The sequence below is a fragment of the Jaculus jaculus genome, chromosome 1, assembly GCF_020740685.1.
Source record: "Jaculus jaculus isolate mJacJac1 chromosome 1, mJacJac1.mat.Y.cur, whole genome shotgun sequence".
NCBI classification, from domain to species: Eukaryota; Metazoa; Chordata; class Mammalia; order Rodentia; family Dipodidae; genus Jaculus; species Jaculus jaculus.
Genome location: NC_059102.1, coordinates 333,412,293 through 333,437,883, shown reverse-complemented (window position 1 = coordinate 333,437,883; position 25,591 = coordinate 333,412,293). Strand labels below are relative to the sequence as shown.

General features: G+C 42.9%; 1 protein-coding gene across 2 annotated transcripts in view; it reads left to right on the top strand.

Annotated features, from left to right (window-relative positions):
• Ints7 (integrator complex subunit 7) overlaps positions 1 to 25,168 on the top strand; it is a 61,884-nt gene extending 36,716 nt beyond the window's left edge. Inside the window, exons 10-20 of one of the 2 annotated variants that reach the window (XM_004671293.2) lie at positions 1,292 to 1,389; positions 3,029 to 3,268; positions 7,294 to 7,431; positions 8,197 to 8,403; positions 10,593 to 10,787; positions 11,227 to 11,330; positions 13,351 to 13,419; positions 13,985 to 14,117; positions 18,907 to 19,005; positions 20,602 to 20,787; positions 23,828 to 25,168. In XM_004671293.2, the coding sequence (XP_004671350.1) occupies positions 1,292 to 1,389; positions 3,029 to 3,268; positions 7,294 to 7,431; positions 8,197 to 8,403; positions 10,593 to 10,787; positions 11,227 to 11,330; positions 13,351 to 13,419; positions 13,985 to 14,117; positions 18,907 to 19,005; positions 20,602 to 20,787; positions 23,828 to 24,139 (1,781 nt within the window). In that variant the 3' untranslated portion in view covers positions 24,140 to 25,168. Of the gene's footprint in view, positions 1 to 1,291; positions 1,390 to 3,028; positions 3,269 to 7,293; positions 7,432 to 8,196; positions 8,404 to 10,592; positions 10,788 to 11,226; positions 11,331 to 13,350; positions 13,420 to 13,984; positions 14,118 to 18,906; positions 19,006 to 20,601; positions 20,788 to 23,813 lie in introns of both variants that reach the window. The other variant, XM_045155483.1, reaches the window with a different exon arrangement.
• The last annotated feature ends 423 nt before the right edge of the window (positions 25,169 to 25,591 follow it).

Genomic DNA, 25,591 nt, shown 5'->3' with positions numbered 1-25,591 from the left:
TTCAGGCTTTGCAAACAAGTGTCTTTAACTGCTGAGCCATCCTTCCAGCCCTTTATTATCTTCCTAGTGCCTTTTAACCTTAAGACTTGAATTTCCATGCCTGTGTTCAGGTACAGAAAATGTGCTCTCTATAGTTCATTTGTTTCAGCCCTTAATCTTATTATCATCTTTATTGGTTCTCTGAGGCACAGTCTTACCCACTCTGTAGCCCAGGCTGGATTCAGACTCCACAGTCCTCCTACCTCAGCATCAGTGGCATGATAGGCATGAGTCACCACGCTCAGCTCAGTGCGTATGTGGTCTTGTTGGAGATCACAAGTTCAGTAGTCCTGTATGTCCCCACCAGCCTGCAGCACTGCTGGTCTGTGTACCTGTTTTTTTCTTGTACCCTGACCTCACTTCACCAAGGTCTGACAGTGACCCAGGAAACATGCCCCAAGAGTTGGATGCTGATTCTAATTTTTTTGTTTGTTTTTATTGTTTTGTTTTTTCAAGGTAGGATCTCAGTCTAGCCCAGGCTGACCTGGAATTCATTCAGTATTCTTAGGGTGGTCTCAAACTCACAGTGATTCTCCTACTTCTGCCTCACAAGTGCTGGGATTAAAGGCACATGCCTGGCTTGATTCTGATTTGCATAATCAAGCTTACTACCTTTGAAACATAAAAGAGTCCTTTCTCTTATTTGCTTGCAAATAAATAAAATATTTTAAGAAAGAGAGAGTACTTCTATGTGATACAGAAAACTGACAGAGTGACTTAAGTACAGTTCACTAAGACACAGATAACATTCCAGACCCTGTGTTCCTGAAAGACACTGCCTTGCGGCTGCAGGAAACATCCAAGGGCTCATCTCTCGAGGTCAGGCTTACGACAGTGCTCGGTGACCTCTTTATTACTTTCTAAACGTGAATGACTTTATAATTACTACACCTGAGTGAAAAAACCTGCATAAATTTATGTCTGACAAGAAAGATACATGGACTGCATGGCTTTTCTGTTCTTAGCACTTTTCTAAGCCTGAACTTCTGTTGTTTCCCCTTTGCTTTACCTATAGCTTTGTGGGTTTCACTGATTTAATGTGTATTTTCATAATTTCCAGTAAAGTGGTGAAGATGAGGAAATCTTTAGACAACCATTGTATTTCAGAAATAATACTGTGTGTGCTTTTCAGGGAAGCCTATCTTTGCATGCTTGTTTCCCATATTTTAGAATCCGTGGCTTGTTGGGGTGTGTGTGGATGTGTGTTTTAAGCCTCTACTGATCACTATAAAATTTGTTGCTTTTGTTTTAGATCTTTTGGCACTGGAACAGGATGCCGTCTTTGGCCTGGAATCCCTTCTGGTGCTTTGCAGTCAAGATGATAGTCCAGGTGCTCAGGCTACTTTAAAGGTGATGTCATTACTTACATACTGCCTGCTCTGACACCCTAAGTGTGGGACCAACAGTCACTAGTGTGCAGGCCACTCACTCCTGTCACAGCTCCTCAATCTGCCATTGTAGGACAGAAGCAGCCACAGACAAAATGTTTAAGGGGAGGGGAGAGGTTGTCTGTTTGGATAACACAAAATGTTTAATGTTCAGATAATACAGAGTGTTTAAGGTGAAATCAGAGACTATTCTCATTTTCCTATGGAATCATCCCACCTTTTTTTAAGTAAACTCATACTTGTGCCTACACTTCTAGGCTTTAATAAAATACTGGACTCAGCGCAATGGGACTCACATAGATGATCAAGAAAGAAAGCTAACGGGCTTCCTTCTGGAGTGGGATGCTGATGTAAATGGTACCACCAAGCTGAAGGCAGTAATTTCTGTGGTTATAAGAAAAAGTGTACTTCTAATGAGAGCCAAGGGTTGGGAGTGATTAACGTCAACTAAGCATGTTAGAGAAAACGTCAGCAAGATGTTATATGAGTTGAGCCTTGAAAGATGAATTAAAATTTCAATGTTTAGGAAAGATTATTTGAGCCCAAATGACCACTTGTTATAGAAGACTTGAGGGTAGAAATGTACCTTTCATATTGGAAGAGTGGTGGCTGGGTGACAAATTAGAAAATTGGAAAAGTAATTGTGTAGCTGGATCATAGGGTATCAAATATCATGCTAAGGAACATGGACTTGATTTTCTAGGTAGTGAGGAAATACTAGAAATTTTACATAATTGACATGCTCTAACCTTTGTTGTAGTTATTTAAATGTTTATTATGAGCTGAGCTGTTTTAAGGCTTATGTCCATGTTTTGAAGTTTGACTCCCTCTTACATTTAGCAGCAAGCTAAGGCTCAAGTAAAGTAATTTGTTCAAAGCTACATGGCTAATAGGGGCAAAAAGAGCTTCAAACCCTGTGTGAGATTCCAGTCATACTGATAGCTACATGCTCGTAGTGTGTAGAATGGATTGACCTCTTTTCAAGGAATCAGATTTAGGGAGACATGGATATTGTGGAAGAATGGAAAGAAACTAACAATGGATATTAAGACGACTCAGCTATGAAAAGGTTAGAGTCTATGTTTCTAGTTTACTAGATAATAACCATGTCATCATCTTGTCCTGACAGGGAGATGGTCCACAGCCAGTCTGCTTTGAGAGTACAGTAGAGAAATAAGAGAACTTAGAAGCCTTTCCCACTTCCATGCCTGTGTAGTCATTGAGATCATCTTCTAAGACTGAATCCTCACTCAGTTAACTCAACACACATGCACAAGAAGTTAGCTTGTCACAGTTGAGATGAGTGGGGCCAAAAGTCTATGTTTTCCTATGTTTCTGAGAGATAGTGATGCTTTAGGAGCAGATCTTGAAAAATGGTAAAAGTACAGTCATGATAATATTTTGTTTGGCATAAATTCTTCTCTTTAGCCTGATTTCTTAAGATTTTCATCTCATCTTTTTTTCAGTCTTGGATTGAAATGAGTGGTTGATGTTCTGATATGTGTTACTGACTTGGCCATTTCAAACTTGTTATCCATCACAATCCTAATGTGGGGTTGAGTGCCTTTATGTAGCTAGTCCATTTTCTTCTTGGTGTGCAGATTGCTCTCAATTGTATGGTGAAGTTGGCTAGGGGCCGGCCCCACCTGAGCCGCTCTGTGGTGGACACTCTGCTCACTCAGCTTCACAGTGCCCAGGATGCTGCCCGGATCCTGATGTGCCATTGCCTGGCAGCCATTGCCATGCAGCTGCCAGTGTTGGGCGATGGGATGCTTGGTGACCTCATGGAGCTCTACAAGGTGATTGGACGGTCAGCCACGGACAAGCAACAGGAACTTCTGGTAAAGCCACCATTGAAACCTGCTGTGTGTGACTAGTGCTGGTCTTGTGGGAAGTACTTTAAGAAGCCAGCAGTACTGTTTGAGTTCATTTCAGAAGCAAAACAGAAGATACATGCGCATACTCAGGTGCAGAGCTGAGCTAAAGTATACGAGATTTGCTGTGGAACTCTTGAGGCATGTGGTCCCAGGCTAAGTAAGGGTTCACTGCAGGATACAGTTATTTTAAAGACCATTTTGGAAAAATAGAAATGCTAATGGTGAAAGGGATGTAAAACCACAAACACACCAGTGAGGCCAGTGTTCTTAGGAACAGAGAGAAAGGTTACCAAGGATGGACTTGAAGACAACATGTCAGTACTATCTGCAACTTATGGTTCAAGAGGATTAGAAGATTTAAGACCAAACCAAAAACAAACAAAAAACTCAAGCAGACAACAGGTTAAAGTAATTGCTGAAGTCACACTTGCTGGGTTGAGTATGTCAGGAGGAATGAGGAAGATTGTTTAGCTAGCATGTGCAAAGCTCTGGGTTTAACCTAAACACCACAAAAAAATAAGTGAATAAAACCTAAAAAAGTAAGTTTGCGTTTGTTTGTTTTGTTTTGAGACAGGGTCTTATTCTGTAGCCCAGGCTGACCTTAAACTCATAGTAAAACTCCTGCCTCATACTCCTGAGCATTGGGATTAGAGACTTGAGCCACCACACTGAGCTACTCTAGCTTTTTCCTTTTTTTTTTTTTTTTTAACTACAAATTGAAATGCTCAATTCAGAAGTTCCAATACCTAAACTACTCAGAAATCTAAGTTGTTTTTTTTTTAATTTTCTTTTTTTATTTTTATTTATTTATTTGAGAGCAACAGAGAGAGAGAGAGAGAGAGGGAGAGAGAATGGGTGCACCAAGGCTTCCAGCCACTGCAAAGGAAGTCAAGATGCATATGCCCCTTGTGCATCTAGCTCACTTGGGTCCTGGGGAATTGAGCCTTGAACCAGGGTCCTTAGGCTTCACAGGCAAGCGCTTAATCGTTAAGCCATCTCTCCAGTCCAGAGATCTAAAACTTTTTAAGCAGTTTTGAATATCAGAGCATTTGATTTGTGATGCTTAGCTAGCAAAGTATACTAAAATTCCTAGATCTAAACACTTTTGGTCACAAGATATTTCAGGTAAGGGGATTCTCAACTTGTATTTCACTTTTGAGTTTAGATTTAAACTTACTTTCTGTCAAGTCAGTTTAGTGTGGCCAAAACCTTCAGTCTGCTTTTTATTTTCATTTATTACAAAGGACAACGTTTAAACTTTTTTTTTTTTTGAGAGAGAGAGAGAAAATTGGCATGGTAGGGCCTCAGCCACTGCAATCGAACTCCAGACACTTCTGCCTCCTAGTGGGCATGGTGACCTTGCACTTGCCTCACCTTTGTGCATCTGGCTTACATGGGATCTGGAGAGTAGAACATGGGTCCTAGCTTTGCAAGCAAATGTCTTAACTGCTAAGTCATCTCTCCAGTCCTGAAAACTAGTTTTTTATGCAAATAAAAGAAACTTCTGTGCTTCAGAAAATATGTTGAAAATTTAATAATGACTATAAATTATATTAAATTCTTATTTTTACTATAGGACTCTGTAACTATTTGTAATTCAATTTAGGCTTCCTTCAGTAGACTAGGGTTAAGCAATGGTAGAGAGATGCAGAAGCAATAGAAGCTATAAAGGATATTAGTTTAAAGGTTTCTGTGGCTGAGAATCACCATGCATGCAATGGAAGCTAGAGAGGGCCACTCTGGATTCTTTCTGCCCATCTGAATTTACAGGTTAGGAGAAGCCTAAGGAAAGGATTAGTCATGCCTGATTTGAATTTAATCCTCTAGGGGGCATTATGTAAAGGTTTGATAACCCCTGGTCATCATTTGCTATGAGTAAGGGTTGTCTTGACAATTAATGGCAGTGGCCATGGTTATGGCATCATACTGTTATCACCACATATGTAGATCAGCAATACTAGGAGACAGTTAGCCAGGTCTGTTTTTTTCTTTTGTTTTGTTGATGATGATGATGTTTTTTTGATGGAGTGGCATTTATTAGTACTATTTTAAGGTAATTTTAACTGAAACCCAGTACTCAAAAGATATGTAAAGAAGACTAAAATGCAAAGTCTTTTATCCATCTTAACAAAAAAGGGTTACCAATGTATTTGAAGCCTCATATGTACCCCTGTATTAGTCACTTTTCTCATTGCTGTGACCAGATACCATCATGAGAATGGCTCACAGTTAATAAAGGAAGGACGCAGCCCATCACAGTGAGGAAGGCATGGTGGCAGGAGTGTGAGGTGGCTGGTCACATTATGCCTGCAGTCAGGAAGCAGAGAGGGATGAACGCTGACTCATAAGTTGCTTTTTCCTTATTCACTTTGAGACCCCAGCCCATGAAATGGTGCCACTCACATTCAGGGTGGATCGTCCCACCTCACTGAAACCTTTCTGGAATACCCTCTGTTGCAGTCAGGTTTGCATTGCTCAACTAGGAGTAGCTTGTGGGAAAAACAGGTTTATTTTGGCTTACAGGCTTGAGGGGAAGCTCCACTATTGCAGGGGAAAATGATGGCATGAGCAGAGGGTGGGCATCACCCCCTGGCCAACATAAGGTGGACAATAGCAACAGGAGAGTGTGCCAAACACTGGCAAGGAGACACTGGCTATAACACCCATAAGCCCATCCCCAACAATACACTGCTTCTAGGAAGCGTTAATTCCCAGATCTCCATCAGCTGTGAACCTAGCATTCAGAACACCTACATTTATGGGGGACACCTGAATCAAACCACCACACCCTGGCACACCCATTCTCTCTCTCTCAAATAAATAAGATATTTTTAAAAATAAGTTTTAGTTGGGTGTGGTGGCTCATGCCTTTAATTCCAACACTCAGGAGGCAGAGGTAGGATCAGTGTGATTTCAAGGCCACCCTGAAACTACATAGTACATTCCAGGTCAGCCTGAGCTAGAACAAGACACCTGAATAAAACCATCAAGCTGTACTGCAAGGCATTTCTTAGACCAAGGTTTCAAATCCTTCCACATCCCTCTTGAAAATCAGCTCCAAAAGGCCAAAGCCACACAGTCAGGTGTCTAGCAGCAACCCCACTCCTAGGTATCACTTTATTGTTGCAGTCAGGTTCGCATTGCTGGTAGAAATCACCCAACCAAGAGCAGCTTGTGGGGAAAAAAAAAAAGGTTTATTTTGGCTTACAGGCCTGAGGGGAAGCTTCATTATGGCAGGAGAAAACGATGACATGAGCAGAGGGTGGACATCAACCCTTGGCTAACATAAAGTGGACAATAGCAACAGGAGAGTATACCAAACACTGGCTATAACACCCATAAGCCTGCCCCTCAAAATACACTGCCCCCAAGAGGCATTAATTCCCAAACCTCCATCAGCTGGGAACCTAGTCAGTTTCCCAGTTTATGGGGAACACCTGAATCAAACTACCACACCCTCATAGACACATGCAGAGCTGTGTTTCCATGGTGATTCTGAATTCAACAAACTTGACCATGAAGATTAGCCATCACTTCCCCTAATTGTTACCTCCTCTCTTATAGAAGAAACATACACTCTGAGTTTATTCCTATCATTCCACACATGCTGCACTTTCATGGCCTAGTATATGTCTAAGCGTGCAGCCTTACTCTACATATTTTGGCTTTATGTATATGTTATGAAGTTTGCCTGTCCTGGTAGTCATTTATACTGATCTCTATATTTTATTAATGGATGTTCTGGTGTGCTTATACCATATTTAGCCATAGTTATGGGTATTGCTTTTAGTTACTTGCTTTTATAAACAATGCTGTAAACCAGTAGAACATGTTATTTAACAACTTCACAATGAGAGGTGGGGTCAATGTCAATGGAAATAGAATTTTGTTCTTTTATGATGAGCCCTAATTCATTTTTTTTCTTTTGAGCAAATTATCTATGACATCAGGTAAAATTACATGACTTCCTTACTTCCTGTCACTGTTAGGTAAGCTTGGCTACTGTGATTTTTGTCGCCAGCCAGAAAGCATTGTCTGCTGAAATAAAGGCCGTAATAAAGCAGCAGCTGGAAAGTGTCTCCAATGGGTGGACTGTGTACCGGATTGCCAGGCAGGCTTCCAGAATGGTATGACTTTCCTCAGAGTAACGGAGAGGTGTGCATGGGCGAATGTGTGCCTTAGATTTTGTGTAATTCATCATAGTCAACGAAGAATAAAGATGGAAGGACTTCCTGCTCATAGTTCTAGGATGATGAAGGAAAGGGCTTTGGTTTTGACTGTTCATCAGTGTTGTGAGGAAGGTCTTTCCCCAGCCTTCTCTTTCTTAAGTAGCAACAGGAAAGCTTTAGTATGCTGTATGTAGCATATGGGAAGCCTAACAACTTTTATCAACTTTCTGTGAGAAGAAATACAAAGCAAGATTAGTACAGAGAGGGTGGGGCTGGGTGATGGAGGCACGTGCTCCCTTTCCAGCTTGGGGCAGGAGCGTGATTGCGGGACCGCTCTTCCGTGTACCCCCCAAGCTGAGCATGCAGGATCTTGAGCATCTCTGCTCGCAGACATTAAATGGCATTTACATTCCCCCAACAACTACCCACCCTGGGGCTCCTCATGCACTAAATAGCGCCTGCAAGGACACACAGGAACTCTATACTCGGGTTACAGTCCATTCCATTTGTTTTCTCTTTGGACTGTTTTGGGAAAGAACTTGAGGCATAATGTTGCATAAATGAAACTCAGCATTCTGAAGAAATAGTTCAAGTGTGTCTCAAAGAATTATGTAATGTGAGAAGTGATTATTCAAGCTCCCGTTTGTCTTTTACCTGCTACATCAACTATTTCAAATGTAAGGACCTTACCACATTCTCCTTTTATTTCTTTTCTTTTTTTAGGGTAATCATGACATGGCCAGAGAACTTTATCAGAGTTTGCTGACTCAGGTGGCCTCAGAACACTTCTACTTTTGGCTGAATAGTCTGAAGGAGTTCTCACATGCTGAACAATGTCTCACTGGGTTGCAAGAGGAGAATTATAGCTCAGCACTTTCTTGCATTGCCGAGTCTTTAAAATTCTACCACAAAGGGATTGCTTCCTTAACAGTAAGTTCTTAAGTCTCCTTTGGTGGTTGTGCTCGGTGAGAATCCTCTCCCTTCCTCAGTTTATACTGTTTTTAACTATCAGAGAAATATGCTGGTGTATATATTTGACATTGCCAAAAAAACAAATATATCATGGAAACATATAAAATATCCCCATTTTAGCATTCATAATTGATAAGCCAGGTATGGTGGCTCATACCTTGAATCCCAGCACTTGAGAGTTGGAAGTAGGAGAATCACTGAGTCTGAAATCAGCTTGGGCCTCAGAGTGCATTACAGGTGAGCCCAGGCTGGAGTGAGGCCTGCCTCAAGACTGACGACAGCCTAGAGAGAAAGGAAACTTGCTACTCCTTTACCTGGCTATGCTGAGCTAACTAGAAATAATTCCTTCCTGAGTGTTTGAGCTAATTTATTTGCTTACCTTAGGACCCATATTTCCTAGATACTATTACCTTTTAAAATCTTTGATCTCCATGACAAATTTCTTTGTAAAGCTCCTTTAGGACTTATGCTGTATGTTTTCCATTACTCCTCCTTCAGCATACCATGACCCAAGGTGGTCACAGTCACTTCCAGGTTGTCATCCCATCAGTCAACACTTCCTGTTAGTTGGGAACATAACCAGTGTGGCAGCAGTTCTCATTCTGAATCTTGCTTCTCTTTCACTGTCCTAGTACATTTAGAACAACATTCCAGCATTTTTGCCAGACAGTATAGGTCTTACTACATTTACCTAATAGTATCATATGCCCTGCTCCTGTGCTCTTACTGATAAGCAGTAACTTGAAAATAGCAAGAAGTAACTAAAGAGGCAGAGGAAGAAGAAGGAACCGATCGTTTATAAGAATAAAGTCAGGTCTCACTGAAGAAGTTAAGGATAACTGAAATGGTCTCTATATGATCACTTAGCTTTAGAACTAGATATTCTAGAGGTAGAAAACCACAGAGTAGATATTGAGTATAGTTAATTATCTTTACATTGTAAATAATGCTTCATAAAGGGCCTTGAAATTCAAGAGGCATGTTAGGCAAGTGTGCATTCTCATAAAGGATGTAGGAAGTATTTTTTTTTTGTATTTTCTTATTTTGTAGGGTAACATATTTACTGCCTCACAATATATATTATCATTTGACTTTTACTAGTAATGAGAATTACACTGAGGACAACAGGTGGGTATTTGGCCAGGTGGATAGTAGTGTAACTGACTCCTTTAATCCCACAAACCAAAATCTTATTTCTGGTTTTCCTGCTAGAAGAATAGTGTAAGATCCTATCCCAAGAGAACACAAGAGCATATTTTAAGCAAGTCATATCACATAAGAAAATTAAGTTCAACATGCTTCTATTCATTGTTAAATTAGCATATTTTTAGAATGTACCTTTTGTTGGGAATACTGCTAGGGTCCCCATTAGCATGGTTGCTAGTTGAGAGTTACCTTAGTTCTCTGCCGAGTCACCATTCTCACCATTCGTCACCCCTTCTATGCAGCTAACACTGCTTTGATACCCAAGGCCTAACCCTCGGGCCCCACCCTTGGGGGAACGCTTACAGCAACCTCTTCTTTGATATCTTCTGTGCTATCTGCCGTTTTGAATTGATATGGGTTAAAGGGAGCCTGGAGATAATGTGACTGTATTTCTTTTGTCTTTATCTTTTCTTACACCCAACTTTTCCTAACACTATTAGAGTATAGAAAGTAAGGAACCTTTGAGTATCAATAGAATGGAGAGTATTTGGAGAAAATGCTAATAGTTTTTTTCTAATATTACATAATTCTCTTTATAATTATGTATTTCCCCCACTATGCTGTTACAGCTACTGACCTTGTACATAAACTAACATGTATGTGCCTCAGTTTCTGGGGAGAATTGGTGCCAAATCACATCCACACCCTCAGATAGCAAAATCTACACACATGCCATCTCTCCAGCCCTATGCATGTCTTCAAATCATCTCAGGATTACTTCTAATACCTAGTACGATATAAATGCAATATGAATAGGTGTTATACTGTTTTTTTAGGTAGTAAAGACAAGAAAAAATAGACTCGGTACATGTTCCATACCATGGCAGCTTTGTCTCCGGATGGTTTAAAGTGGCTGATTGTGTTCACAGTGTGGTGGGCCAGGTGGGACTGACGCTGCCCCGCCCCATTTCCTTCCGCTTCTTATCTTCTTTTCACTCCAGGCTGCCAGCACACCACTGAACCCTTTAAGTTTTCAGTGTGAGTTTGTCAAGCTCAGGATTGATCTTCTCCAAGCCTTCTCTCAGCTTATCTGTACTTGCAACAGCCTCAAGACCAGCCCTCCCCCTGCAATTGCCACTACCATTGCCATGACCTTGGGGAATGACCTTCAGAGGTGCGGCCGAATCTCCAGTCAGGCAAGGCTTAGCTTTCTTTTCTTTGCAGGTTTTACTGCTGCTTGAGAGATTTAGGAGTTTGTTTTGAGTTGAAACGTTCCAAGAGGTAAAACACGGGGTTTGTATCAAATGCTCAGCTGAAACAACAGCCTGAAACAGCTGAGGGCTGCTGTTCATAGAGCAGAATTACTTTGTAAAAAGTTGGGAATGTTTATAACAATGCTAGTTATTTTGGTGAAACTTAAGAGACAAAACTGTAATTTTGTTGCTTTGAAATAACAAATTATTATCTTATGAACATTTATAGTTTCATTTGACATCTTTGTTGATTTTATTTAACAGAGTTTATGAACATGACAGAATACAGTGTTTTCTTTGAAACTTTGTTGGAGGACAGTTTTTACTTTATGTGTATGCAGTAACAGCGGCGTGTGTGTCACCGCTGGCTTTTCCTCCGCAGATGAGGCGGTCCACAGAAGAGTTCCGAAGCCTTGCTTCCCGGTATGGGCGTCTTTATCAGGCATCTTTCGACGCGGACTCAGCAACTTTGAGGAATGTGGAACTGTATCCTAAAGTTGCTCCTCTAGTGCTTATTTTTGCTTGGGAAGTATACTTTATGATAGAGATTTAATATTCCAGGTATGCTTAACTACCAAGTACATATTAGATAACCTTCAAGTTTAGTATAAGTAATAATTTCCCCTTTAAGTTCAGTATGAGCAGAATAATTTTGCTTTTTAACTTAAGCCAGTCTTCTGAAAATGGCGTGACTTTGTGGTGGTCTTGTCCATCCCCAGAAGAACATCCAGAGGAGTCCTGTGGCACAGTGACATGAACCTGTACCCCAGCTTCCCAAGAGATGAGGCATGAGGGTAACCTGAGTCCAGGAGGTAGAGGCTGGCTAGCAAGCCGGCCCGGCACAGAGCACCTTGTGCTCACTCGAGCTGTGGCTGAAGACCCTGCGTATCTGCTCAATACTTTCAGTTACCGTTCCTCCCTAAACCCTGTTTAAATTATTCGTATTTTCTGATTAGCAACTTCGGATTGTATTGGAAGGAGGAAAAAAAAAATACTTGGAAGTTGTTAGTCCTGCTAGTTGGTAGTTCTTGGCATTTTGATTTATTGATTGAAATGACTACATATTGTAGATGTTCTCCCCTTCTAATGTATAGATGTACATATACTCTAGACTTAGAATACATTTTCAGGGGGTTGGCAGATCCCTGTAGCCCCAGCTTAGAAACCGTGGAAGACTGCAAACAAGTGCCGTCCTTCCTTCTTCCCTCCCTCCCTCCTTTCTTTTTATGGGTGGCATTCTTTGGTTGTTCTTTTTCTTTTTGGGGGGTTGGGGGTGGAATGCATTTTCATACGTGTGAATTTGAGTACATATGTGCCATGGTGCATGGGTGGAGATAGCTTTGGGTATTAGCCTTCACCTTTGACCTTGGTTGAGGATTGCTTTCTCATTCATTTCTGAGCTAGGCAGGCTAGCTGGCCTGTAAGCATCTTCTGGGGGGATTCTGTTGTCTCCACCTCCCATCTTACTGTGGGCAGCCTGGGACTCAAGACACCTGTGCTACTGTACCCCGTGTTTTGTGAATTCTGTGGGTCTAAACTGAAGTACCCACTTATACAGCAAGCACTTTATCCAGTGAGCAATCTTCCTAGCCGTTTTCTTCTTTGTCTCAAACTCCTGTGAAGAACCACTGTATCTAAAACAGATAAGAAGTTGTAACCGAGAACAGGCAGACAACTTGGTGAGACCCTGTCTCAAAAAAAGGTTTTTTATAGCCGGGCATGGTGGCACACGCCTTTAATCCCAGCCCATGGGAGGCAGAGGTAGGAGGATTGCCTTGAGTTCGAGGCCACCCTGAGACTCCATAGTGAATTCCAGGTCAGCCTGGGCTAGAGTGAGATGCTACCTCGAAAAACAAAAAACAAAAAAGGGTTTTTTAGTGAAAAAATAATTTAAGTTGTTTTAATTTATTTTTATTTATTTGAGAGAGAGAGAGAAAGAAAGAAGAAAGAAAGAAAGAAGGAAGGAAGGAAGGAAGGAAGGAAGGAAGGAAGGAAGGAAGGAAGGAAGGAAGGAAGGAAGGAAGGAAAAGGAAAGGAAAGGAAAGGAAAGGAAGGAAAGAAAGCAAGCAAGCAAGCAAGCAAGCAAGCAAGCTCGCTCGCTCGCTCGCTAGCTAGCTAGCTGATAGAGAATGGATGTGCCTGGGCCTTCAGCCACTGCAGACATACTGTAGACACTTGTGCCACCTTGTGTATCTGGCCTACGTGGGTCCTGGGGAATCAAACCTGGGTCCTTTGGCTTTTGCAAGCAAGTATGTTAACCACTAAGCCATCTCTCCAGCCCCAAAAAACAATTTTGAAGCGGTCTGAAGCTAATTCAGTAGTAAAACATTTGCCTAGCTTATGGAGCATACATACATCCCTTAAAGGGGAAAAATAGAGCCCCAAATCATTTAAGTAGATAATGTTACTTTTTACTGAAAACAGTCCTCATCTTGGTTCATTCATCATTCATATAAAATTTATAAACGTCTGGATTTTCTGGATGTCTAACTTAACATTAATCTAGACAGCAGCAGAGCTGTTTACTGATATCTCACGCAATAGAAGCCTTGATTTTGGATCCAGAATCAGCAAGGTAGGTCTAGTAATGCCTTGCATTACAGTTATATTATTTTACCTAATCATTACAGTAGTGTTTGGGAAAAGAAATTGTGGAAGAAAAAACTGTCATTTTCCCTGGGTCACATAACTAGCATCAAAACATTAATTTTCTGCTCCAGAAGATAGAATGGAACATCCTGCCTCCTGTTTTCAAAACTGTCAGTTGGGAAGAAAAGGAAGTTTTGCAGGAGTAGGAAGGAGATAAGAGAGGGTAATGGGATGAGTATTATCAAAATATATCATATACATATGTGAAATTGTCAAAATTAATCTATATAATCTTCATTTTAAGAACTGAGGGCCAGGTGTGGTGGGTCATGCCTTTAATTCCAGCACCTGGGAGGCAGAAGTAGGAGGATTGCCATCAGTTCAAGGCCACCCTGAGACAACTTAGTGAATTCTAAGTTAGCCTGGGCTAGATCAAGACCCTACCTCGGGGAAAAAAAAAAAATACAAAAAAAAACCTGAGACTGTGGAAAGTACTTGACAACACACTTAAGCAGACTTGCTATCTTGGTTGATTGACACTGATCCTTCAGTTTCCAGGAGTATGGGTCCAGTGGAGCAGCCCCTGCAGACAGTGAATACGAGAGAAGAATGGTGTCTGTGTATCATCATGTCTTAGAGGAGGTGGAGTCGCTCAACCGCAAATATGCCCCCGTTTCCTACATGGCAAGTGATACTTGGGTGTTTTTTTTTGTTTTTTTTTTTTTTTTAAGGAACTTTATTTGAGAGAGAGAATGGGCGTGCCAGGGCCTTTAGCTGCTGCATATGAACTCCAGACACATGTGCTGTGCCACCTTGTGTATCTGGCATATGACGGTCCTGGGGAATCAAACCTGGAACCTTTGGCTTTGCAGGCAAGTGCCTCAACTGCTAAGCCATCTCTCCAGCCTGGTTTCTGTTTTTTTAATTCCTTCTCTGGTACTTTAACTGGGAGCTCACCAAGATGACCTCTGTTCTTGTCCTTATCTATACAACAGGGTTTGTAGAATGCCATCTTCATGCCAAGGTATAAGTTCCATCCCTAACAATGATTAGTTCATCCCTAGCTGCTCCATAGCCATAGTAACATGAGATGCAGACAGAACTTCATGGGTGTTACCTTTTTTTTTTAAAAAAAACAATTTAACTGAAGTTGCAACATTTGTCAATTTGCTGTGAACTAGAATCACTTTGGGAATTTTTCAGTATATATGTTTATATTACATTTAAATTATACATATCTAATTTTAAATTACATATAATATAAACACATTTATGTTGTATTTAAATTATTACATATATGTAATTTCTACTCTACCTAGCCCGCTAACCATACATTGCTGGAAATGAGGCCCAGGCATCAGAATAGTAAGACCCTGATGTACAGTGATTCCACTTATAACTTGCATTTCACAAAGGAGTGATACAAAAGCATATTTAGTGGGGAATATTCATTGTATCTTTCAGTTTTAGTACAGCATTCAGTAAAGTAAATGAAATATTCATTATTCTATTATAAAACAGACATTATGTTAGATTGCTTTGTCCCTACATGGGCTAATGTAAGCGTTTTGGGCTCTTGTACAGTGGTCCTGTGGCAAACGTAAGCGTTCTGGGCTCTTGTAAGGTGGCCCTGTGGCTAACATAAGTGTTCTGGGCTCTTGTAAGGTGCTCCTGCGCTGTGCTTGGTAGATCTAAGTGTGCTGAATGCAACTTTGGCTTTCAGTATTTCCAGCCGCTCATGGGTGTCTCAGAACATAATGCCATCTAAGTCAGGGAGCACTCTTTAGAAGCTTCTGGGAGATTCTTCCATGTGCCAGGATTGGCAACCACTGGCTAATTGAAACAAAGAGCTGGGCTTGTTTTCTGACAGGAGCAGGGAAGCAGTTCCTGTCAGGCGAGGACGCGAGTGCTCTTGGTACATAGACTTTTCAGTCTGTGCCTGCGGGGTCTCTGCTGCTTCAGCGCTCCTGGCTACTCACTGATTATGACTGCCCAGTTAAAGGACAGGCTGCACGCTCACACAGATGTTTCTCCTGCCCACTGGACTATTCCCAGCATCTTAGCTTTGTGACAAAATACCATCGCCTAATGGCTTCAAGAACAGATTTTTATTTCTCAGTTCTAGAGGCTGCAAAACCCAGAATCGAGGTATAGCACTGGGGAAGATCCACTCCCTGACTGCTACCTTCTGGTTGTTCCTCCTTCACCTGGTGAAGGGACACTGATCCACGCTTGGCAGCCTCTTCTCCAAGCACTGTCACGTAGCAGTTGAGGGTTTCAACACACGCACTTGAGGGCCATGGAGATAGCTCAGTTGGTAAAGTGTTGAGTCCAACACTTAGAATGCATGGCTTAACAAAAGCCACACGTGGCACTACAGGCCTGTCATCCCAGCACGAGGGGAGCAGAGATGGGCATATCCCTGGGCTCACTGGCCAGCCAGTCTAGCCTACTTGGCAAGCTACAGGCCAATGAGAGACACTGTCTCCAGAAGGTAGGTGGCTTTTCCTAAGTAACAGCACTGAGGTCCTCTAGCCTCCACCTGCTTGTGCACATAGGTGCCTGTCCACCTGTGTACATGTATTCACTTGAGACACAGTCTGCGCCATCCCTAGCAGCCAGTCTCCGAACACTTTTGGGAAGGTTCTCTCCCTTATCCCCATGTTAGGTGGAGGTGTTCCCTGAACTCCCGCCTGGTTCCTGCTCTTCTCCCTGTCATCTCCCGCACTGAAGTGAATAAAAGTGTCCCGTGTTAAAGAGCTAGGGTCAGTTTCAGGTGGATGCTCTCTGCAGCATGCCACATTGCATGTGAATTTGTCCGTCATATTTGCTTAAGTGAATTGACACAGCTGCTGGGCACAGGGGTCGGGAGCTGAATGCACTGGGTGTAATGAAGAGTGAGACACTTCTGCCCAGGAGGAGACACAGTTAAAAAAAAAAGTCATGAGTTTGTTCAGAACTATATTCAAATTCTTGCTCTGCCACTCAACAGCTCTGTTACTTAAATTACTTAATCTTTTTACATGAAAAGGGAAAAATACATACCTCATAAGATAACTGAAGTTGGGGGCTAGAGAGATGGCTCAGTGGTTAAAGGCCCTGGCTTGCAAAGCTTGATGGTCCAGGTTTTATTGCCCAGTACCCACATAAAGCAAGATGTGCCAAGTGGCACATGTGTTTGGAATTTATTTGCAGTAGCAAGAGGACCTGGTCTCCCTCCCCCTCTAAGTAAGTAAGTAAGTAAATAAATAAATACTTTAAAAAGATAGCTGTGAGATGAAATAACACATACTATATAGTGCATTGCCTAGTGTATAAGGAACAGTTAATGCATGTTGATTGTTGTCTTATCTCTTTTCAAACTGTATTTCACAGATTCAGTGCCTTCAGAGACCCGAGTGTGGTTCAAACATGTATTGGGTCCTAGGAATAAAACATTGGCAGGCACAGGACTTCCCTTTTGTTCACTGTCTAGGAAGTAAAGCCTTGAAACAAACAAACACATCATATAGTCCATGTGCATAAGGTAAAGATGTAGCACAGAAGAGAACATGAGCTTGTCGTGTATACATAGGCCCTGGGTTTGAGCCCTAGCACTGCAATGAACAAGTGAGTGAATGAATATGTAAATGAATAAGTAAGATAAAATACAGGAATTCCTGATGCAGGATTGGTAAGTGAGGCAGGGGTGTAATTCAGACGAGTCTTTACATGTGAGTCTCCCAGACAACTAGGGAGGGTTGGGACCTCTCAGGCAGAGAGCATCATGCTAAAGAGCACAAGCGCAGCTGCTCTTGGAGCAGTGTCACGTACAGGCCAGAGCTGGACATGAGCCCGAACAGGCAGGCAGAGGCCAGGTGACACAGCTTTGACACGAGAGGACAGGAGAGGAGTGGCTAGGATACAATCGTATGTCATACAGACGCAGAACAAGCAATGGCTTCGGAAACATGGGATTAGGGGAATGGGAATGATTCCAGTGTTCTTGCAATACACTAATAGGAAAGTTAGGGGCTGGGGATGGCTCAGGAGTTAAAGATGCTTGACAAAAGCCGGGTGTGGTAGCACACACCTTTAATTCCAGTACTTGGGAAGCAGAGATAGGAGGATCACTATGAGTTCGAGGCCACACTGAGACTACATCATGAATTCCAGGTCAGCCTGAACTAGAGTGAAACCCTACCTCAAAAAAACAAAAAAGAAAACAAAACAACAACAACAAAGATGCTTGGAAAAGCCTGTCTACCTGGATTCAATTCCCTAGTACCTAAGTAAAGCCTTACATACAAAGTGGAGCATGCATCCAGTTCATTTTGCAGCAGCAAGAGGCCTTGATGCACCCATTCATATTCATTCCCCCCCACTCACACAAACACATACACAAGTATAATAAAAATTTTGTTTAAAATAGAGGGAAAATTAATAAGTTGGGAGCAGGATTGAGAAGAGCAGATACATAGAACAAGACTTAGAGCTAAGGGTAATACTTTTAAGGTTGGGTTACCAGATGTGGTAGCTCATGACTGTAACCCCAGAACTTAGGAGAAAGGACTGCTGCAAGTCTGAGGCAAGCCTGGGTACAGAGTAAGCTCCAGGCTGTCTTGGACTAGAGTGAGGCAAAAATAAATGTAAAATACAGTTTTTTCAGTACTTAATCAGAAATGAGGCATGGCATCAAGTTTCTGCTCCCGTGACTACTGACTGCCCCATTTCCAAAGCAGAACATACAAGTGATGGAAGATGAGCATCCATCATCAGGCATCTGGCTGTCTTGTAGGAAGCTAGGGAATATGTGGGTCTGGGGTTGAAGGAAGGAGGTGGGCTGGGAGGCAAGTGAGCTCAGGGTGAGTAAAGACGTTCTTAAAGTCATAGGGCAGCATTGCCTGTGAAAACCAGAGCATAGGGATCAAGAAGGGAAGAACAAGCCAGGTGTGGTGGCACACACCTTTAATCCCAGCACTCAGGAGACTGAGGTAGGAGGATTGCCGTGAGTTTGAGGCCACCCTGAGACTCCAGTTGTGAATTCCAGGTCAGCCTGGGCTAGAGTGAGACCCTACCTCGAAAAACCAAAAAGGAAGAACGAGGAGAGTGTTTATAGAAAAGGAAGAGAATATTAGGAAAGAAGACCGCAGAAGTTATCAAGAATCATTTCGCACTCAGACCCCCAGGGTACACCGCACAGTCCTGAGAAACATTTCACGCTCAGACCCCACATGGTACACTGCACAGTCCTGAGGGACATTTTACATTCAGATCCTCACGTGGTACATTGTGTAGTCCTGAAGGACACTTAACACTCAGATCCTCACATGGTACAGTACACAGTAGTGGATCTATTTCTGTGCCCATGGATATGCTATTTCATCATAATCTGTAACAGCAAATGTGCTTTCAAACTTCTGCCCAAATGTACTATTTTTCAATGAAATTTGGAAGCTTTCTTCCAGTTGATTTGGTGTCTTTTCTTTCCCAGCACACAGCATGCCTCTGCAATGCCATTATTGCTTTGCTGAAAGTACCCCTTTCGTTCCAGAGATATTTTTTCCAGAAACTGCAGTCTACCAGTATCAAGGTAAGTGGAAAGGCCACTTAGGGTTCTTGCAGGTTTAAATCCAGCTGGCCGCCTTCTGAAGGTGCAGCACAGCACAGCCGGGCTCTGGTACAGAGTGAGCTCTGTTCTCCTTCTTCCCATAGGCCATGCTGCTTGAGAGCTAAGCCTCCTCCGCTGCCAGTGCCACACGTTGGGACACAGGCATCAGGGTAACTGAAGCCTGCCCATTGCCTCTTACCTCAGCCTGAGCTACTGTCTTCCTTGCAGTCACCAGCAAGACTCTTGTACTCACCAAGAGATGTGCTCAGACCCTAATCGGCCTGAATCAGGCCTGGCACATCTGAGCCTATCTTTCAGGCACTTGTTTTGTTTTGTTTTGTTTTTTGGTTTTTCAAGATAGTGTTTTGCTCTAGCCCAGGCTGACCTAGAACTCACTGTGTAGTCTCAGGGTGGCCTTGAACTCACTGCCATCCTCCTACCTCTGCCTCCCTCGTGTTAGGATTAAGGCATGCGCCACCACGCCTGGCTTGGGGCCTTTTGCCTCTGAATGAGTAGTTTGGGAAACTGGTCTATGGATAGTTATTAGTATTTGGAAATATTTAAGCCAGTCAAAATTCAAAAGGTGTTTTTGATTCAAAGACTATAATTGTTGGGAAGCGATAAATTGTGATTAGATTTTTGCTGTCAGTTTATGTCTTCAGTAAATTTTGGCATCTGTTCAGGTAGTTTTGATTGCAAATAACAGCTCTGCATTTCAAAATGACCTTTCTGATGAAGACAGCACTGGGCTGTAGAGATACAGGCACACAGCAGGTTGTCTGCAGGGCTAATCACAGGTCATTGGCTCAGAAGCATCACAAAACTGAAATTTCTTCATCTCATTTATCAAGACTTGCTTTATGCAGCTAAGGTACATTGGTTTGGTTGTTTGTTTTTTTTTTGGTTTTTCAAGGCCTAACCCAGGCTGACCTGGAATTCACTATGGAGTTTCAGGGTGGCCTTGAACTCGCAGTGATCCTGTTTCCTCTGCCTCCCAGTGCTGGGATTAAAAGGCGTGTACAGCCACCACACCTGGCACATCGGGGATTTTTAATGATTTATGTTATTTGATTAGCGTACTAAGCCCTTTTGTTCAATTCCAAGAACCCAGTTGATTCACTTGTGGAAACTAACTTTTCAATATCATAATGTCTTCATTGTACACATAATCCTAGAATTTTATTTGTATTTGCCTTTAATATATTTAAATTTTCCTAAGAGAGTTAAACAACAACAAAATTACCTAGAGCAAAGATAGGGCAGCTGGTCACGAAGATTTTGCAGTGTATTTCTCCATAGGACATGGTTTGTTGTAAATAATAATAATAGTAGTAGTAGTAAATAAAAAATAAAAGCCCTGCCAAAAACACTGGCAGAACTCAAGCAAAACAGGTGTGGGTTGAAAAGCATGGGGGACAAGGGCCGTCTGGGCGGGCCCGCAGCGAGGCGATGGGAGTGGTGGGACGCTAGGGACACTTGCATGACGGCGTCGCCCTGTACCAACGGGTAGTGTGGCCATAGTTGGCAAAGGAAGCTTGCTCTTGGCTGTTGGCATTTATTTTAGCATTCATCTTTCAGCTTGCTCTGTCACCATCTCCCCGGAACCCCGCGGAGCCCATTGCTGTGCAGAACAACCAGCAGCTGGCACTGAAGGTGGAGGGCGTGGTTCAGCATGGGTGCAAACCAGGACTCTTCCGTAGAATTCAGTCCGTGTGTCTGCATGTCTCTTCCACACTTCAGAGTAAATCTGGACAGGACTACAAGGTGAGGCTTTCCCAGCTCACTGGTGGGGACCTCCTCTTGATCTCCTGGGCCAAGTAGATTGCAGCTGTGCCTCCAGAGGAGCACAGTGGACATCACCAAGCACATACTGGGGTTTCAGGACACTCTTGCCCGCCCAATGCTTCTCTTTTCTCTGCCTGAACTAGTTAGCATAGAGATGAAGTAGCTAGGAAGATGGGGATCAAAACATGAGTTTGAAACCAGGTGTAGTAGTGCATGCCTGTAATCCTAGCAGTTGGGAGGTAGAGACAGGAAGATCAGGAGTTCAAGGATAGCTTGGGCTACATGACACCCGCCTCAAGAAATTTTAATAAAATTTTTTTTTAATTAAACAAATGAACAAAACACATGAGTTGGATTACTTTTTTTTTTTTTTCCTCAATACTGGGAATTAAACCCTGGGCCTTTGGCATACTAGACAAGTGTTATACCTCTAAGCTACGTTCTTAGTCCCAGTCTGATTACTGTTAAGCTGTGAGAAAACCTAGGTCAGACACCTGGTTACAAGAACTTTCTAAACTTGAACCTCTGATTGAGTTTACCCACCTCACTTAACCCAATGCCCATGAGAGAGCTTACCTTAGAGAAGAGTTCCCTGATGTTCAAAAGGGAAAGAGAAGGTGTTTGGCTACCCTGCCTGGTTCCTGCCCTGAAACCTTGCAGTCTAAGACCCTCCTCCTTTGGAGGCTGGGAACAGGTGGCTCTCCACATTGAGCAATGCTCTGTGCCTCTGGAGTGCTAATAATCAGTGATCAGGTACAGGAAGGCTGTGCTTAAGGAGGCACTCCAGGAGTTTGCTGCCTTGAGAAACCAGGAGGTAAGTGAGTATTAGCAAGCCTGACACTTAGGTTGTTTGCCAAAGCTAAGACACCAGGCATGTGCCTGTGAGATTCCAGGGTTTCTTTGCTTAGACATTTCCTTCTAATCTGTTAGTGGTTTATCCATAATACATCCATAGTTGTTCAGCAGAGATGTTCGGATACCCACAGTGTTTGTGTTAGGTCACTCTGTCGTGTTTGGACTGAGTCTCCAGCACAAGAAGGAGGGTGTTGGTGAAGGTATAGAAGAGCATGTCGTTCTCACCCTTGGTTTTAGGCAAAAACGCAAGGGGCGGACCGGCTAAACCATTGTTAGAATGCTTTCTTGGTGGCTTCCTTTCACCCTGGCACTCTTTGTCTACTCACTGATAAGGCTGAACCTTCATTCTCATCCCTTCTGTTCTGACTCACAAAGTGTGCCACCTTTATGTAGCATAGCCACTTGGTCAATATTTGTGAATGATGGAAAAAGGCATTTACTGTGTGGACTGTGTGTAGACTATACCAGTGACTCACAGGTTCACAGGAGATTGTGGTGTGAATTCATGAAGCTTGTCCCAGTGTGTAGTTCTCTCCTCAGTCAATGACAGTAACCATGAATCTCTTTGCTCCTTGTATATAATTGTTTCCTGCATTAAGAAAAAGCCATTCATACGTTTATGCACTGCTTGTGGACTTACCTCTGAGCCAAAGTCACAGCTGTGTGGTGCTGATTACTTCATGGTGTTGTGCAGAGTTCACAGCCATCTGTCAGGCTGGTGAGATGGCCTAAGCCTATTTTTTAGGAAAATAAAACACTCTAAAAGAACTACAAAAGTGGGAAGTAGAGAGAATAAAAATGTCCCTACTTTAAATCCTTCTGAACTCTTGAGCTGGTTGGTGACTTTGCTTCATTGCTCCTGCTAGGGCTGAGGATGTAGCCCAGTGATGAAACACCCAGCCTGGTGCGGCTGAGCTCTATGACTGGTGCCTCAGGAGGTGGAGCAGAAGCTAGCTGTATGTCTGAGCAACTGACCTCATGACAACTTCTCATTGAGACACAAGCTGCCAGGGTATGCTGGTAGATGTAATTAAACCACAGGAATGCAAGCAGGGAGCAGTCTGGTCAACTGTCCATTGCCGTCGCCTTTACATTGTTCTCAGTATGTCTGCCTCTGGTCATGCGTTGTCTTGAGCACAGGTCAGAGGACACCAGCAGATGTTACCCCAGTCTTTGAAGAGCAAAGTGTATGCATCTGACTGCATAAATGAATAAGCCCATAGGTTTGTCGGGAGTGGTTCATTTGGTTTGGAGGAAGGGTGTTTTGTAGGTTTTATGTGAGTTTGTTTCAATGTATACCCTTCTGGTCTTGTCTTGTTTTATTAGATAGGATCTCATGTAGCCCAGGCTGGCCTTGAACTCTCTATATTGCTGAGGATGACTTTGAACCCATATCTTCCTGCTTCCATCCTCCAAGTGCTGGGACTGCAGGCTTGTGCTATCACATTTAGCTTTGTTGTTTGTGTTTTAAGATAGCGTACCGGGGTATAGTCCAGGCTGACCTCAAACTTAAGACAGTCCTGGCTCAGGCTCCTGAGTGCTGGGATTATAAGTATGTGTCATCATCCCCAGCTTAGATATTGTTTTATAACCAGTTTGAACAAGAATAAACACTGAAAGACTGAAACATGAGTGGTATCCAAGTTCCAAAGTTAATTTGTTAGAGAAATCATGAATTACTGCACTATTTCAGTAGTGTAACTTGGGGAAACCTAACAGTGCTGTGTTTGTTTGAAGCTTCTTTCCTTTTAGATTCCCTGAAACAAGTGACTCTATGGTGATTTGTTGGAGATGAGGTGGGAAAGGCATGGGAGAGGGGTCAGTATGTGAGGGGGCTGACAAAGGCCCTGGGAGCCAGTTCTGCTTGAAGACAGTGGGTGGCAATGGGGTTACCAGGTAAGGAGGTAGAGCTCTCCTGCTCATTAACTATAGGAACTTAAAAAACCTTACTTAACCCTCTCTGCCTCAAAAAGCAATGATGGATGGGGAGATGGCTCAGCAGTTAAAGGCACTGTGCTTGTAAAATCTGTCGGCCCAGGTTCAGTTCCCCAGTTCCTACGTAAATCCAGATGCACAATGTGTTACATCTGTCCAGAGAGGGCATGGCTCACAGCAGACACTGAATAAATGTAGCTGTTGATATTTAGCAGTCCTTTCGTTGCAGATACCCATTGACAACATGACCAACGAGATAGAACAGAGGGTCGAGCCTCATAACGATTACTTCAGTACCCAGTTCCTGCTGAACTTTGCTATCCTCGGAACACACAACATCACAGTGGAATCCTCGGTAAAAGACGCCAATGGCATCGTGTGGAAGACTGGCCCCAAAACAACCATATTTGTCAAATCCCTGGAAGACCCTTACTCCCAGCAAATTCGCCTGCAGCAGCAGCAGCAGCAGCAACAGCAGCAAGGCCAGCAGCCTTTGCAGCAGCAGCAGCAGCGCAATGCCTACAATCGGTTCTCACTCTAGAGTGAGTACTCTGTGCACTTGAGTAAACTGGCAGAGGAGTTTGTGTGTTCAAGTGCACTTAGTACAGAAGTTACAATGAAGTCTGTGTACTTCTGTACTGCGCATCTGGAAGGTATTTCTCCTTATGAACTTCCTTTGAGAAATACTTGGGTCCTTAGCTTGGAAGAGCTTCTTTTCTTGTTTCTTCTTAAACCAAGTTCTCTATCTTATATTTAACATTTCCATTGTATTATTATTTTCTGTTGGTGACCATTTTCTTTTTCTCTGAAGAATAGCCACATATTGGGACCTTTGAATCAGTATATTTGGCTGCTTTGCTACCAGAATCCATCACTTGCTGCCTGGCACAGACCTAGAATCCTGAGCTCACCAGTCAGTGCTAGCTCCATCCAGGGTAGGGCAGTGGGTCCTGTGGAGTGTCTCCAAGCCACCGCGCCTGCCACGCCAGTGTAGCCTCTCGAACGCCTCCCATGCTAGCAACAGCCCTAAATTGTTTTGATATTTAATCGACCCAGAGAGCTCCCAAGTAGTTACATAGACAAATTAAAGGTTAATAATAGGTGTTTTTTTCTACCATGTGTGTGTATAATCCAGACTTTCTACATTGTTTCTAAACATAGAATGTGGTTCACATTTTATGTCAGTGTTTTGAGTTAAAGGGGACAGATCTCTTTGGCTTGATTCTACTCAAGTTATGGGATGCTACACTGAGAGAGTAGTGTCCATGACACAACCTCACTTATTGGGATGCTCAGGGATAGTTTTCTGGTTAGCCAGAAAAGACCTTTTCTGTATCAGTCCTGGTTAAAAACCATGTACTACATTTCCTGGTCTTAACACTTCATGCCAGGAATAATTTAACTGTGGATTTGAAACCATGTAGTGCTTAGAGATCTCAGTTATAATAAGTATCAGGACGATCACAGGACTGCAGCTAGCAGAGCATTCAGTTGGGCTGGATGCAGCCCCTCGGAGGAAGCATGCGTGTGCCCTGGGATTCCCTTTGTTAATAAATCTCTCACTTTCATAGTCATGTTTTACCTTTCTCAATTCAAAGTCACACTGATTCAAATGAAAATCGGAGTTTAAATTGGAGGGGGAAAAAGTGGTGTTTGGGGTTTAATTATTCTTTTCATATGGCCTCTAGGGATGAGAAGTGATTGGCCACTTGGGCCCCTCCAAGGTCAGTTGGCTTCTTGAGCTATTGTCCAAACTAACACATTTTGTTGCCAACAGAAAGGCATTGTCACGCGTGTGTACAAGTGTGCGGTTCCCACTGCAAATAACATCTCTCCAGATGCCCCCTGTGGTACCCAGAGCATGCTCTGCATTGTGCCAGTGTCTGGAGCACATGCCCTGGGGAAGTGGCCAGAGCAATGCGGAGGGCTTGTGCAGAGACCTCAGTCCTCTGAGCCGTGTAGAAAGAGCTGAATCAGACTGGGCTCTGTGTCT